Here is a 15,493-nt window from a genome sequence, read left to right as displayed (position 1 = left end):
GCAAAGGAATGACAAGCCAACTGTATTAAATTGCCTAAAAACTCCCCAGTTTGGGAACTCAATCTGAGTAAGGTCAGATGAGGATGAATGAATGGAATTCGGATACAATTTGATCTGCAAATGGTCCAACTTGGAGAAAAATTATGGTGGCATGACAAATGGTTGTAAGAAATGAACAAAATACAATACAAAATCAATACAATTTATCCAGTAAAGGACTAGATAAATCATGCATTAAGGACTCATTAAACCATGCATAACAGACAAAGTTCACATGAAATATCTTCACAACTAAATTACTTATATACAGAGACTGGTGACTTCATGTCAGTTGCATAATGAAAGCAAACTTCCTTTCAGATGTGCACAATGCTATGCAGTATGAGAAGGCTACTATCCAGACCAGTGTCAATCTTCTTGAGGTACTATTAAAGTAGTACAGGGGGATACTGCTCCAAACACTCTGATGATCCACAAGAGCACTCTAAATCTCACTGAGTGACCTTACAGGATTACTACTAAACCCATCACTCCAGGACAGGAAATTCAGCAATGACTCCATTTAGTGACAGGCAAAAGCCCACCACCAAGTAGAACCACTCTGCTTTCCAGGAAGCAAGCAAGCCCGAAGATGAAAAATATTAAATATCATCAGTGGGAGCAAGATCTAGGAAGATAATACCAAGGTTGAATCAATGGGGAAGTTATATATTTCCCATATATAAGTAGTAAAAAGATGTACACTTATTATTAAAATACTTTGAATTAGAGATAGCTATAAATTTTTTGTTTGGTTAAAAAGTAAATTATACTTGTCAAGAAATTATTTTCTACTTTAATCCTTTATCCAAGTGCAAGGAAATAAAGTTTGCATGTGAAATAACTTCTTGACTAAGTTACTTGTATATACAGGCTGATGACTTCACATCAATTGCTTTAGTATTCCATTATGCAAAGCACACTTCCTCTCAGATATGCACAGTGCTATGCATTATGGAAGGGTCACTAGCCAGACTTTTGACCTTTACTGAAGTCTGATCAGTCAGAGCCAGACCGATACCATGGTTGAATAAAACATTATCCAGTCAGAGGCCAGTAGGAACTTACATATGGATGAAAAAATTGAATTAACATGTGATTATGCAAAATGCACCTTAAAAAAAAATCGATTTAATGTTGGATGTTTTAGAGAAGGAAAAGCAATATTCACACCTACCAAAAAGCAACAGATCTATTGTCTTATCTCACTAGTTCAAGTGATATGACAGCTCAATGAAAGAAATGGTCTGATGTAGTTGATCTGTATAGTTCACCTGATGAGATAGTAATTACTTTGTTTTATCAATTAATATAACCTAATTATGATGGAAAAAGAGCTTCTGAACAAGCTCTTTTTCATCATAAATTAGGTGATTAAGCAGTTCCTTGCATCAAATCCTCTATGATAAATTTTGAATGAAACAAAATATAATTATTATAATTGGCATCCCAGTCAATTACAGTTACTAATTTTTTACATTTATTTTTATTTTCGTTTTCTATATAGAAACTGTTATGAGACTTACATTTAATTGTGTTACACTACTGGACCATTAAATAATCATGTTGCTGTACAGGACTCAAATTTTACTTGAAAGTGTAATACTCTTATAATTACCAGCTAAAATAATTACTTAGCAAGTAATAATATTTGTTAATAATAATATTTTTATGGCCATTCAGGATGAAGGTGGAAAATGGCAGTATATATGAGGTTGAAATGAATACAACATGATGTTATTAAAGACCTGGGAATGTAGACAGTAAGAATCATGAAATATTAACACAAACTGGTTGGGTAAGAAATAGGAGTGTGATACTAATGAAGATTTTAATTATTGGAATATGGATTGGAAGGAAAAGATGATGTATAAAAGCAAATGAATTTCTAGAATTTTTGAGGGACAGTTTTCTGAAGTTTAGGGTGAAGTAATGGGCTATCATTCCAGTAGGAATCATTTCCGGTTATTTTTTTTGTTTGTTTGTTTGTTTGGGGAGGGGGGGGGGGAGATGTTTGAATTAGAAGAGTGAAAATAGTAGGCAGTCCAAGGAAAGGAAAGGAAAGGAGTGGAAATTACTTAGTTTACACCATTTGACACTATTGTAGTGCCAAAGGATATATGAGACCAATAGTGACTGGGGGTGAGATGTGTTCTGCAGAAAAGGAGACTTAGATGAGGATATGGGCTGGATTATGAAGAAGAGAGATGTCACTGACAGCATATTTATTAGGAGTACTAGTACTCTGGTTAATAATCAAATATTCTGGTCAGATGGACAACTTGGAAAGTTCTTGCTGACTGCAAATATCTGTGTATTTCTTCCTTTGCCGGCAAAGGTTGGTCGATTGGTAGAGCCTCTGCTACTAATGGCTCAGTTAAGTAAGTTTGAGCGCGGTTAGTAGTTGGAAGGGGGCCAATCGTTCGATGCTGTCGGCACACTCTCCCTCAATGAGTCTTTGGACTCCCTGGAGGTGTCAAAATAATAATAATAATAATAACTAGTCTCATATTCCAGATAATTAACCAACTAACTATCAATGTGTGTTTAAGTGTAGGTGCTAGTTTACACTCATAATACAATTTAATGGAACAACTACAGCACAAAGAGAAATTTCAATATTTCGTCTCTGCCACAGAGACATCTTCAGGAATACAATGTTTGTAATAACACACAAAAAAAAAAAAGAAATAATAAGTGAAAGAAATTAAATTATATAAAGACTAAAGTCTTATGTGGGGGTACTCTCTATGGGTGCATACTGTTGGCTAGCCTTAGCTGTTGGGCACAGGCAAGAATTAAAGTTTCCCAAATTTTGAGAAATTTAACACGTCCATCTAAATTTATAGCATCCATTTAACACATGCATAGGCAGATAGAAGAATTGAGTGGAAGGAGGGTAATTATTATGGGTGATTTCAATTATGGTAACATGGACTGGAAAGAAGAGAGGGCAGCACATGGGAGGAAGGAACTGGATTTTATGCGGTTATTAAGGGACAACTATCTGCGACAGCATGTAGTGGAAAATACTAGGGGGCAAAGAGTGCTTGACCTAGTAATTGCATCTGAGAATGTGGCTGTAACGAACATGACTATGTTGCCACCAATTGGTGAGAGTGATCCTAAGGTCATGACTTGGGAGGTGGCTAAAGGAGTGGAATTTACAATTAAGACAGGGTAGATGTGGAATTACCGGGCTGGTAAGTATGACAAGCTTAGGAGTGTGCTTGGCTCAGTGCCATGACATGTAAAACTGCAAGGGTTGGATGTTGATAGTGCATGGGAGGTGGTTAAGAAGTGTTTGCAGGAGGCAATGGTTGACTGTATAACAAAACTCCGAATAATAAATCAAGTAGGGGTTAAATAGATGAATAATACTATTAAGCTTGAGCTGCAAAAAAAGAAACAATTGTGGGGGTAATTTAAGGAGAAAGGTGACCAGCAGGTGCAGGAACAGTATAAAGCTCAGGCCAGGATGATAACAAGGGTGATAAGAAAAGCAAAAGCGGACTACGAAAGAAAATTGGCCATGCAGGCTAAAGAGAATCCCAAACAGCTTTTTCAATATGTTGCAAGTAAAAGGAAAAATGTTCATGGCAGAATGATTTTAAAAAATGCTAAGGGTAGGGAGGTAACCGAATCAGTCGATATAGTGGAATTACTGAGCGAGCACTTTGCAAGAGTATATCATCCAGGTGGTGACATTGCAGGAATAGAAGAACCAACAGCTTATACTGGAATTGAGATGAATGACGTAGAGGTAAATAGTCTATTACAGAACCTCAATGTCAATACATTTGTGGGATTGGATGGTATACCAGCTCGTGTTGTAAGTGAAGCGGCTAAAGCATTGTCAGTGCCCTTGCCCGTTTTGTTTAATTTGAGTCTCGGGTCTGGGTCAGTCCCAAGGGGGTGAAAAGAGGGGAAAACAGTTCTGCTGCATAAAGGTGGTTCCAAGGCTGCTGTTGAAAATTACCGGCCAATCAGCATAACAGGAATCGTTATCAAGGTCTTGGAGAAAATAGTCAAGAGGAAAATACAAGATTGGATAGATGAAAATGGGATACTGTATCGGGGACAGCATGGTTTTGTGAAGGGTAGGTCATGCCTCAGTAACTTGCTCACGTATTATAACACAGTGACGGCTGAACTGGATAAGGGTAATGGGTTTACAGTGATTCTACTGGACCTTGCTAAGGCCTTTGACAGGATACCACATGGAATTCTAATCAGTAAATTGCAGCATATGGGGATGGATATACGGTTGGTGAGATGGATGGGAGGGTGGCGGAGATGGATGGCAGAGAGATATCAGAGAGTGGTTTATTCAGGAGTAGAGTCCACAAAACGGCCTGTGACTAGTGGTGTGCCACAAGGATCTGTTCTTGGACCACTGCTGTTTAATTTGTTCATTAATGATATAGGAAAAGATCTGAGAGGAACAGTTCATTTGTTTGCAGATGATGCAAAGTTAGGTAGGGCAATAGTGAATGCAGATGATGTTAAAATTTTGCAGGATGATTTGGATAGATTGGAGGTCTGGGCTAAGGAGAATAATGTCAATTTAATGTGACAAAATGTAAGGTTATGCATTTTGGGATGAAAAGATTAGCAGCAGTATATCACATTGGTTGAACTGTACTCCAGGAGATTGATGAGACCAGGGACTTGGAAGTGTTGGTGGATAGGGAGATGAAGTTTAGGGAGCACATTGCAAAAGTGGCTAAATCAGCTCATCAACTCACTTGGTTGTTGAAAAATACCTTGACGAGCAGAGACAAGCAGGTTATTGTTCCTCTGTATCGAGTCTTGATAAGACCCCATCTTAACTACTGTGTCCAGATTTGGTCACCTAGGTTTCTTCTTGATGGGGAGGAGGTTGAGAGGATCCAGAGGCAAGTGACCGAGATGATAGCAGGTCTGTGGAATGAACCTTATGAGAACAGGTTGAGGATTTGTGGGTTGCAAAAATTGTTTGATACGCAGAGGAGGCGAGATATGATTGAGACATTCAAATTACTGAAGGGTTTCTATAAAATTAATTCATCAGATATTTCTGTGAACAGCGCTGGTTGTGGGAGGACTAGGGGACATCCATGGAAACTGGGGAAAAGTGTGGTTAGTAAGGGGTGTTAGAGCTGGGTTCTTTACTTTTAGAGTGGTGAATGAGTGGAATGGGCTACCAGAGTCTGTAGTGAATACTGTGACAGTGAATGAGTTTAAGGCGAGGTATGATAGATACTGTATAAATGTCGAATAGTTGTGATGAACATGATTTGGGGCCTCCCTCGATGAGTCTAAGGACTCCCTGGAGTTGCCCATAACAATAATAATAATAATTATCTCTGCACTGCTTTCAAGCCTTGTTTGAAGCTGTCTTCCCTTTTCCTCTCTCTCCTAAGGATACAATTCATCCCCTCTGTTTCAGTGTTTACAAAGTTTCTTGTTCTTCGAACGTATCATATTATGGTAAGACAGACAGATATGCTAACATTTACCTAGATGAACACAAAAAATATATCTGCTGCCACAAGTATAGTCAGTCAGGTCTAGCTGATCATGCCTTTGATACCTTGCACAGAACCAGATAGAAAACTATTATGCTCCATCACAGTACATATAAACTTGAAAAACTCTTTTTTAAAACCAGTAGCAGATTTTAAAAAACCAGCCACGTAATAAATAATGTTGTGTTAAACTTCCCAAGATTTGAGAAAGTTTAATTCTTAAGCCTCCCATCAAACAGCCGACTAGCCAACAGCACCCATAGAAGGTACCCCTCATAAGACTAGTCTTTATATAGTCTAATTTAATTCGTTGATTCGTAGTAGAGGTAAGGTGTAACACAGTTGAAGATGTCCTCCCGCGATGAGTCTTCGGACTCCTTGGAGGTATCAGGAATAATAATAATAATAATAATAATAATTTCATTTCTTATTTCTTGTGAATTTTTGCATATATTATTAAATTTTAACACTGTATTTCAGAAGATATGTCTCTGTGACAGAGATGAAATATTGAAACCATTTAACCTGCTATTTAATTCTTTCTCTTTGTGTTGTAGTTATTCCATTAAATTGTATTATGAATCAGTGGAAATGGAAAAGGAAAGATGTGAACATTGAAGTCACCAAGGAAAATGACACCTCACTGCTTGGGTATTTGGACTGTAGATAATCACCATTCACAGAAAAATAATGAAAAAAAAAAAAAGGTCAGAGTAATTATCAGAATTTGGAGAGAAAGAGAGATCAAATGAATGTAAATTGGACAAAGAAATTTTGAGCCAAATCAGAGAATAATAAATCATGGGTCCTTTTTAAAGATAGGTTTAAAGATTTATCATTTGCTGGTACAGGATATCAGATTTGACAAATAAACAAATGGTCAGTCAGGTCCTCACCACAATGTTTCACATTGTGGTGGAGGAAATCATGAAGAGTTTGTAAGTTAAAGTGGACAACAGTAGTTGAAATTCTGTTTGAAAATAACAAGTGAGGTTTAAATGTCTCTAAAGCAGTGGGGGCACTTCATTTACATTATAATTAAGACCAAGCATTTTGGTGCTGTATTTCACTTTCTGGGATGAGTTTTATTGGGTTTTTTTAATGTTTTTTGTTTTAACGTTTTAATGTTTTTGTTTTTTTAAGGTTTTTGAACAACATTTAAATGTTGTTCAAAAACCTAAAAGCCTTGGGGATCAAACAAGTCAACTGTGGCTTCAAACATCTGTTGAGTATGGCAAGGTGTTTACTAGACAAAAAAGTTATCTAAAACGTAGCAGTTTAGTTTTCATTTCCCCAACTACGGTAAATATGCCTTAGGGTATCAATATTCATCATAGTGCAGAAAGGTTGGCCTGGCTCAGCCAGCCTGCAAAACCATGTAAATGTTGTTCAAAAATCTAAAAGCCTTGGGGATCAAACAAGTCAACTGTGGCTTCAAACATCTGTTGAGTATGGCAAGGTGTTTACTAGACAAAAAAGTTATTTAAAACGTAGCAGTTTAGTTTTCATTTCCTGAACTACGGTAAATATGCCTTAGGGTATCAATATTCATCATAGTGCAGAAAGGTTGGCCTGGCTCAGCTAGGAAGACTATATGCTCTGCATCACCAATCCGTTAGTAACCCAATTATGTAGATGATACACAAGCAAGGGAAGTGATCTAATGTTGCTGTTGCACTGGCTGGATATGAATTCATACTCTCACTAGCCTCTCAGGATAGTGAGAGTATGAACATATAAGTGGATTGCCAGTTAATATGTAACTGAGCATCAAGTTCTACTTACTTGACACTCAATAACACTGAATTAGCAACTCGCATGTCCCCATACTACTACCTAAGAGACTATTAAAATCCTCCAGCATGCTATAGTCTGACCACAGAAGCAAGAGCTGTCATTGGCAGGCTGCCAAGAAGAGTCAATTCATGGAAAAACTTTTATTGGAATTATATTGATCAAGTGTATATAATAAACAACTAAGTTATACCAACTAGTTTCACCAACTAAGTCTGTTGGCATCTTCAGGGTACATAACTGATGTAAGGCACTAAAAAGTAAAAAACTGTTACAAACTAAAATCAACCGATTCCAATTATATTAAATAAAGAACAGAGCGCGTACAATACATTCATAGAGCGTGGATGATCTCACTTGTTGTTATTTAGGAACATTCTATAGTTGGCACTATAATTCAGTTCTGGCGAGTTGAAGGATCTGATAAGGATCTTCCAGATCACGGGCAAGATTAGTCCTTGGTTCCTGTTAAGGTTTTGTGTACAGTGGGAAACTGTTGTGGCCTCCTTAAAAATTCGGGAGCGGAAGTCCTCCTCCATGTAAGGAATTGTGCTTCTATCCCACTCTATGGTATGGTATGGTTCGTTCTTGAGAAATGAAAAACTAAACCCGATTTTTCTTCTCTGTTATTATTGACGTCACCTATACCAGCAGCATGATATGCAGTATTCTCTCCTTTGCAACATCTTGTGTATACGGTCACCATAAATAAAATAAAAGCCTTCCAGATTGTATAAATTGACACTCCATAGTATATTGGGAAGGCAAATGGTTATCAGATAGGTATCAGTCTATAGCAGGGGTGGGGAACCCCTTACCCGCGAGTCTATTTCAATTCGCCCCTTTGCTGATGTACTCGTATGTACATGTAAATAAAATTTTATAATAATTTAAATAAGTTGGTTAAAAATTAAAACACGATGGTTAAAAAATACTGGTTCTTTGAGTGATGATAAACAGAACTGAAGCAAGAAATATCATAGTGAAGATATCACAGTAGATTCTTGCAAATGCTGAAAAGGAAACCAAACTGACAAGTAGTACTTCTGTGCCACAATACATCCACATATCTTGTTCATATTATACCTGCACTAATATGGTCACCTGCTTTTCAATGCTTTGAACTTACTGGGAAAATGCCATCTGTAAAGTTTGACTGATAAGAGAAGAAAATGATATATTAGACATACACATTCATAAGTTTACTTTTTTTTTTATTATTCAACCAAAGAACAGACATCACCTTAAAGCTATATAAGGAAAGTGTGAGGCAGAAAAAAAAACTGTTTTGCTTATAGAATGGCAGGCAAATGGATTACATGCCAGAGTATGGCGGATGCAAAGATTTAAGCTAGTGCAATGATTTCATAAAAATCTCCTACAATGAGTCCAGGTATATATATTTTTTTAATTACTAGTTTGTAGGAAATTCAAGTACAGTACTTTAATATATTAATACTGCTTACCACTTAAATATACACTTTATCAACAGTGAGAATACATTCACTTTTTCCAATCTCCATACAAAACTAAAGATTTGTATTATGTGTAAATGCTCTTGCATTTGTCACAAGTTAACTTCAAAATTTCATCTGGGAAGGCATTAGAGCAATGATATTTTCTTTATTCCCTAAAATCATTGGCTGAACCATAAGTCATCTTCTTAACAGCTTTTTTTCATTCTCTTTAATGTTTCCCAGATGTTCTTCGTTTTTCATTCCACTTTCAATTTTCATTTCATCTTTATTATAGTCATTACTTTTCTCAAAAAATAAAATAAAATAAAAAATGCTGTCACTGTGTAGTTTTGTATGGTGGCTATTCTATCACTCTGTGAAAGTAAGCTATGAGCAGCTAATATTCCTATCCAAAAAGTTGCTTATATTTAAGAGAATATACAATATTAATATTATCTCTTGCAATGAATCTTGTGACTTCGGAGACACATGGAGGAATGACTTTACCAGAATGAAAAAGTCATTTTCCCCCAATGATAAAGGTAAGCTGTCTGAGAGAAGAACTGTATCTTAGAAAAGGACCTACGTTTTGGTTGTGCTGCTATATGGGATTAAAAAAAAAAAAAAGAAGAAGAAGAAAAGCGCTTTTGTCTCTTGGCAATTGGAAGACTGAATGGAAAAGAAAGAACCGAGTTCAATTCTCATCTAGCCAAAAGTATGGCCTCGACTTTTTCGGCTGAAGGTAAGTTAGCCAATCATATATGGAGAGCTTTTTCTCTCGGATACTCAGATATTTTTCAGTAAAGCGGCAATAAAAAGTGGTCACATTTACTGATAGTACGAGATCCTTCACTACTCCACTTCACCCTATCCGGATGTTATTTCTATGCCCGGGCAGCCAACAAAGCTGAATCAAATTTCCTAATAGTTCCCATTTTGCAGAGGATGCTTCTGCAAAAGTATATCCATACATATGTTCTACACCGACAAGTGAAAGTCAGTAGGCATCACTCATCCAAATACCAATGCTATTTTGAATTCCAGTTCTTGCCGGTTGCATGTTATTGCAAGTGGCTCTGAACTCTCTATCTGCTAAAAGCATTTATTAATTTTAAATGTAGAAGAAGACATAAGATGATGCCCATGTAATCATACATATATCAAATTTATAGCAACACACTTACAACAGAAGATTTTTCTCTTAGTTCAGAGAGTCGATCTCGAATGGGCATATTAAGAGACTAAAGATATGTTTAAACAAATGATCCTTCAGGAGAACCACGGATCAGAGCAATGTAATTATTTAATTTAAATTCGTTACTACTCATTACATGTAAAAGAAGACTGCTGCAAACCGAAATTTCAGTGACTTGTACAGTACACTTTAACAAAGCATGAAAGCTGGCTGCCATAACAACCGGAAGTGTGCTGATTACCTTAATAGCCAAAATGATCAAGTTTAAATTACTTTTTTAAGATATCACAAATCTATTACATTAAAATATTAAAATATATAAATGATTTAATCGAAGCAAAAATTTAACTGTACTAACATAGAAAAAAAATTTAATGTGCGTATCGCAAATAGGGTGCGCGCCAAACTTAGTTATTGAGCACGATAGAAGCAGAATTTATCGTAGACGTTGAGAAAGGTGGGTATTGTCAATTGTACTTGTATGTATGCATATATATATCTGTACCATCTTTCGGAAAAAATGTTGTTTATTTTTATGTACATCATGTTTTTTATACGCCTAGATGTAAAAGATTTTTTTACTTTATTTATTTTGGGAAATGTTTAAAATTTTAACATCATTATAGGATTATATATATTCACATATACGCGATCAGCCGAAAAGTTAGCACTAATTAAAAAGCCACACAAAAACTGTGCTTGGATTTGCGTTATTTAAAAATTGCATATATTTTAATTTTTTTGCCAATTTAAAATTGACATATGAATGGGTTTTTACTAATAAATAGTGCGATTTGGTAGGGTTATCAGGATCTTCATTGAATCCTTGTTGGTTATGGGACCACCAGCAACTTTCGAATTGGAATAAGTATATTTTATGTTGGTTGTTTGTGATTGATTCTTAGCAAATATTGGTGATCATATGATTAAAAAGTATGTATTTTAGAAAAATTGGGCATTCGGCAATTTAGTGAAATAACGAATGTTTCATAACTGCAGTTAAAATGAATGGAATGATTCTGAAGTTGACAAAAAAAAGAAAAAAAATTAAAAACAGCATTCACTGTAAGTCATTGGTCTTATTTAGTTTCACAAATGTAATTCTATTAATTAAAAAGTGAGGCTATATAACCTCGTTCCAATAATTTAGATCATATCATATTATACTTATGCAAGACAGTTGACTTTTAGCAAACCGTTTACTTCTAGCAAAAGGCATAGCAAAGATTCAACAGAGCGATTGTCTTTTATGGTTATATAATTTGGAGAGGATTTAAAGCCAATTGTTGAAATAAACTCAACCTGGTCTTGCAATTATGCATAAAATCAGAACCCTTGTTGGTGATTTTTTTTTTCTTTTCATATATTTGAATAATGTTAAAACATTAACTACACAATTAATATATAGCTAATCCCTAAGTGCAAACCTTTCCATTTCTGATTCAGACTACTTGTCTTAAAGGCCACCAAACATTTCTTTTGTTTCAGAATAAGATTTACTATTTAAGGCAATGAATTTTAAGATATTAGAATGTGAGAAAATATTAAGTGTTATCCTTCCAAGCAACCCAGCAAAGATGCTTACTGGGGATAAAAAAAAAACAAAGGTTGGCAACATTGGAAAGTCCATTGGCATAGTGTGACTCAAGACTACCTTTCATTCCTAATCTTACCTTTTTTTTTTTCAAAGTAAGCATTCAAGTGTGCAAAGGGAACTCCTCACTGGTTCATTCGTCAGTCAGATTTGAATTAAAAGTTAGCAAAGTGCCCTATCTTTCTGTAGCTTCTTTTAAATTCCATGTGAAAAATTTTATAATTCAGTTATTCATTTTGTTTTGTGTTGTCTCATGTTAATGTTAGCAAAATTCATATAATTTTCAGCATTCTAAGTGTTTTTTTTTTTCTATCCAGGCCTTCATGCAGTTGATAGTTTATTTAATTCTAATCAATTGGTAATGAGAAGTTTTTCCAGAACTTTATCTTCCAAAAATTCATTGTCCAACACCTAGTCCCTATTTTTCCTTTTCTCATCATTTCTGCAGTATGAGAATCAACAGTAAATTGTTGGGTGTTGACCTTTTTTCAAAATTTCCATTTAATTTCTCAAACCAAATTCCTTTACCATATTTTTTACAGGCATAACTTTCTTCACTTTCAACTGATGTTTCACCACAGCGATGTTGCATACTTGTTTCTAAGAATGCCATATTAACACTGGACATGTTTCCCTTTTAATATGTGCTGTGTATTAAACATGGAATTTTTTTTTTCTATAAAACTGAAAAATCATCTATTTTATTCATACTTACATTCATTTTGAGACCATGATATTGCAACACTTACTTCTTTATAGCAGATAGTTCATTATGCATGAGGTACCTAAACACAGCTCAGTTATATCAAAATGTACACAAAATATTCCTTTGCGAGTTCACCCCACATTTGCAAGTTATACAACTGGCCCAGTCATGAAGTGACTTTACATGCAAACTTTGTTTGCTTACACTTGGATAGAAGATGAAACCAAGTATATAATTTCTTTGCATCTTTAATTTATTAGCAACTCAATATTTGAATTGCTCTCCAAACTAGTCATCCCTGTAAGTGTACTGATCACCTAACAGCTCCTGTTTGCTAGCTTATCAGCAGTATGATCAGTTGCAAAATTGACTGGTTTGGAGTGTGAGCCAACTATTAAGTTGTTAATGAGTGGCCAGATACTATGTGATTCTTTTTCTTCCACTTATGTTAGACTCAATGTGTCAGAGCCAAGTAATTTGGGTTTGTAGAAACAATGCTGATAATGAATCTTATTTATATATAAGTTGCAGGTTTGTTAATTGTATTTTCTGGCTGGTTTATCTGCCTTATGTGATGAACTAGTTGTACAGAAAACACCCTGTGAACTCCATATAAAATTGCTAAATTTGCCTTCAGCTGAAAATGCCTAATAAAAGCTGTATCCTATGTAGGATTTATATCCTTGTCTTTCTAACCCAAGCGCATTGTTGTTATCCTTGCCAACTGTTACCGTTGTTACCTATTACACATTAGTTACTGAGGCTTATCTGTATGTTTCACTGTTATTAAAAATAGGAGGGTATATAACCTAGATCCAATCATGCAACACCTGTCTTACCATTAGTCATTCTGGTCGAGTGTCAGTGCTTCGCACAAGAGAGGAATGTTATTACTTATATAGATATCAGACTAGGACAAATTACATTACATTTTTAAATTTTTACAAAGAATTAATTTGTTCAAACACATTGATTATAAATTTGCTTATATGTAGATACTAAACCTTGTACATACATTTAATTTAGTTATCTTCTATTTATTAATGCCTTTCGTGCTATTTTTTATGGCCTTGTATAGATAACTTTCTTAATACCTTTAATATGTATATTTATCTTCCTATAACTATTTATTTATTCATACCCTATATACTTCTGTAACCTGTGTCCTTGCACCATAAAATCTACAAATCAATTAATCAAGCTGCATTATAAAATTGAATCAGCTTTCAAACAACTTAGTTTTAAGAGCAATTTATGCTATAATCCTCACAAAATGGATTTGTGTTTTAAAATAATGTGGAAGACCCAAACCTGAGTATTTTGACCATCCATAAAGCCAAAACACTTATGTATATTGCAGCCAAGAGGCTCTTAACCTAATGGTACATTAGTGTTAGTACTTTGAGTAATCTAAGGTTATTGAGGCAAAGCCTTTCTCTTCAGATTCTCTGTATGACTTGTCTTTCTTCTCCTCATCCCTGCAATGACATGTCTCCCCAAAAAAAACATAAAATTAATACAACACTTTCCTGCTCTTTTAATATTTGGTATATTGCATTCAAATCATTCTGCACTCTGTATAGTCATTCTTGTGTTGAGACCATTGAGTTTACTCTTCGTGATGGTCATAATGTTTGGGACAGATATCAGATAGCTCCTAATCTTCACCGAATTAGATTGAAAGTTTGGACTATTCTGTTAACACCAAACTTAGCACAGCTTTACTGCTACTCATTACTGTATCACCCATGAAGAGAAGCTGTCATAATACTGAGCTTTGCACTTGTTCCTTCTCATTTCAGATCAGAACATGCTGCTGGCCAAGCTACAAGTTGCCCTAAATGACCTACTGAAATGTTATTTTAGTTGATATTATGTTAGCTGAAAGTTAAAGAAAATGCTATAAAAAGGGTAGTTTGTAACTGACACTGTTCTCATAGCCTTAGCTGCTTCTATCATGACTCCAATTAACTCTAACCCATTGATAGTAGACATGAAATTCACTCATAACCTCATATTTGCTTTTATTAATTCTTTTATTATTTTTTTATTATTATTATTATGTGATACCTCCAAGGAGTCCAAAGACTCATCGAGGGAGGGCACCAACTCTCCGTCTCCACCACTCAATCCATCAACTACAGCGAACTGCATCATCTACACCAATGCTATCTACTGCTCACTAGTATTTTCACAGACAATCACAAACATCCATGCCCATGGTGGGATTCGAACCTGCAGCCTTTTGGCTGGAGAGCTGATACGTTAACTACTCAGCCATTTTGATGAAGAACATCACCTGAAAGCACCTCACATCAAAAATCAAAGGTTTGAATGTCATAGTTGCTTTCATAAATTCACAAGTTTTTCATAAATAGATCTTTCACTAATTGCTTTCTCTCAATTAGTGCATTAATTAATAAATGTCAAAGGCTTCACCTTGATCAGTAAGTTAAAAATGAACATGCAGCTTGCATCCTTACATATAAGTATTGGTGTTTCTAATATTAATTATGCAGCATTTATATAATTATGTAATTGCAGTTACTGTAGAGGCCATGTCTTTAATGGGTACTGTGTGCAAGTCTTGTCTGTGAGTCCTTCATTCCTGCCCAATAATTTTTTTCTGATATTCCGCAGCATTAAAAAATAATCACTGTTTAAAAAAAATCCACAAAAACCAAAATTTTCAAGAAAAAAATCTCAGTACTAATCAACCTTATAGATATCCAAACTCAATATATTAATCACTGAATCTCAGCTAATATCCTCTGACTATACCTTTCCTTGACTCTCCACATTACATTATTCATGATACCATTCTATAAGAATGGTGAAATGCATTCCTTTTGTCAGGTTAAGGTTACTGATCACAGACCTGGAACCTCCTTTTATCTGATTGCTTTAGCTTCAGATTTCCTTGGCTTTGTTGCTGTCATTTTCTTATTTTCTTTATTGCTTTTCTAATTATATAACTATACTGAATATTTTAATATCTTTCTCAGAGTTGTTCATGTAGTCTGTTACCCAAGCAGCAAAATAATCAATCACCCTTGGAAATTTCATTATCCATAATTCTGTCTAGCTCCCTTTTCCTTACATCACAGACAGCTATAAGAAAAGCTGAATTGTTTATCAATAATGATCTAACACGAATCATTCATTAATCTACCAGAATATCATTTAATCTTGTCATTC

The 15,493-nt window shown here is 35.1% G+C and overlaps 2 protein-coding genes across 7 annotated transcripts in view; one reads left to right on the top strand and one right to left on the bottom strand.

The window, feature by feature from the left end:
- LOC150095677 (syntaxin-like) overlaps nucleotides 1-10,199 on the bottom strand; it is a 280,662-nt gene extending 270,463 nt beyond the window's left edge. For all 4 annotated transcript variants that reach the window (XM_090410061.1, XM_090410062.1, XM_090410060.1 and 1 more), the window contains exon 1: nucleotides 9,985-10,199. In XM_090410061.1, the coding sequence (XP_090266187.1) occupies nucleotides 9,985-10,032 (48 nt within the window). In that variant the 5' untranslated portion in view covers nucleotides 10,033-10,199. The remainder of the gene's footprint in view (nucleotides 1-9,984) is intronic.
- A 204-nt stretch (nucleotides 10,200-10,403) lies between these two features.
- Nucleotides 10,404-15,493, top strand: part of LOC150095676 (GTP-binding nuclear protein Ran-like) — a 66,914-nt gene continuing 61,824 nt past the window's right edge. For 2 of the 3 annotated variants that reach the window (XM_090409821.1, XM_090409822.1), the window contains exon 1: nucleotides 11,895-14,623. The gene's annotated coding sequence lies outside the window, so the exon portion shown is untranslated. Of the gene's footprint in view, nucleotides 10,453-11,894; nucleotides 14,624-15,493 lie in introns of those variants that run through there. The other variant, XM_090409823.1, reaches the window with a different exon arrangement.

Source organism: Typopeltis vanoorti, chromosome 20, assembly GCF_054136105.1.
Source record: "Typopeltis vanoorti isolate ZY-2024b chromosome 20, IOZ_Tvanoo_1.0, whole genome shotgun sequence".
Taxonomy (NCBI): Eukaryota; Metazoa; Arthropoda; class Arachnida; order Uropygi; family Thelyphonidae; genus Typopeltis; species Typopeltis vanoorti.
Note: the sequence above shows the minus strand (reverse complement) of the source record. Positions and strands in the feature narration are given on the sequence as shown.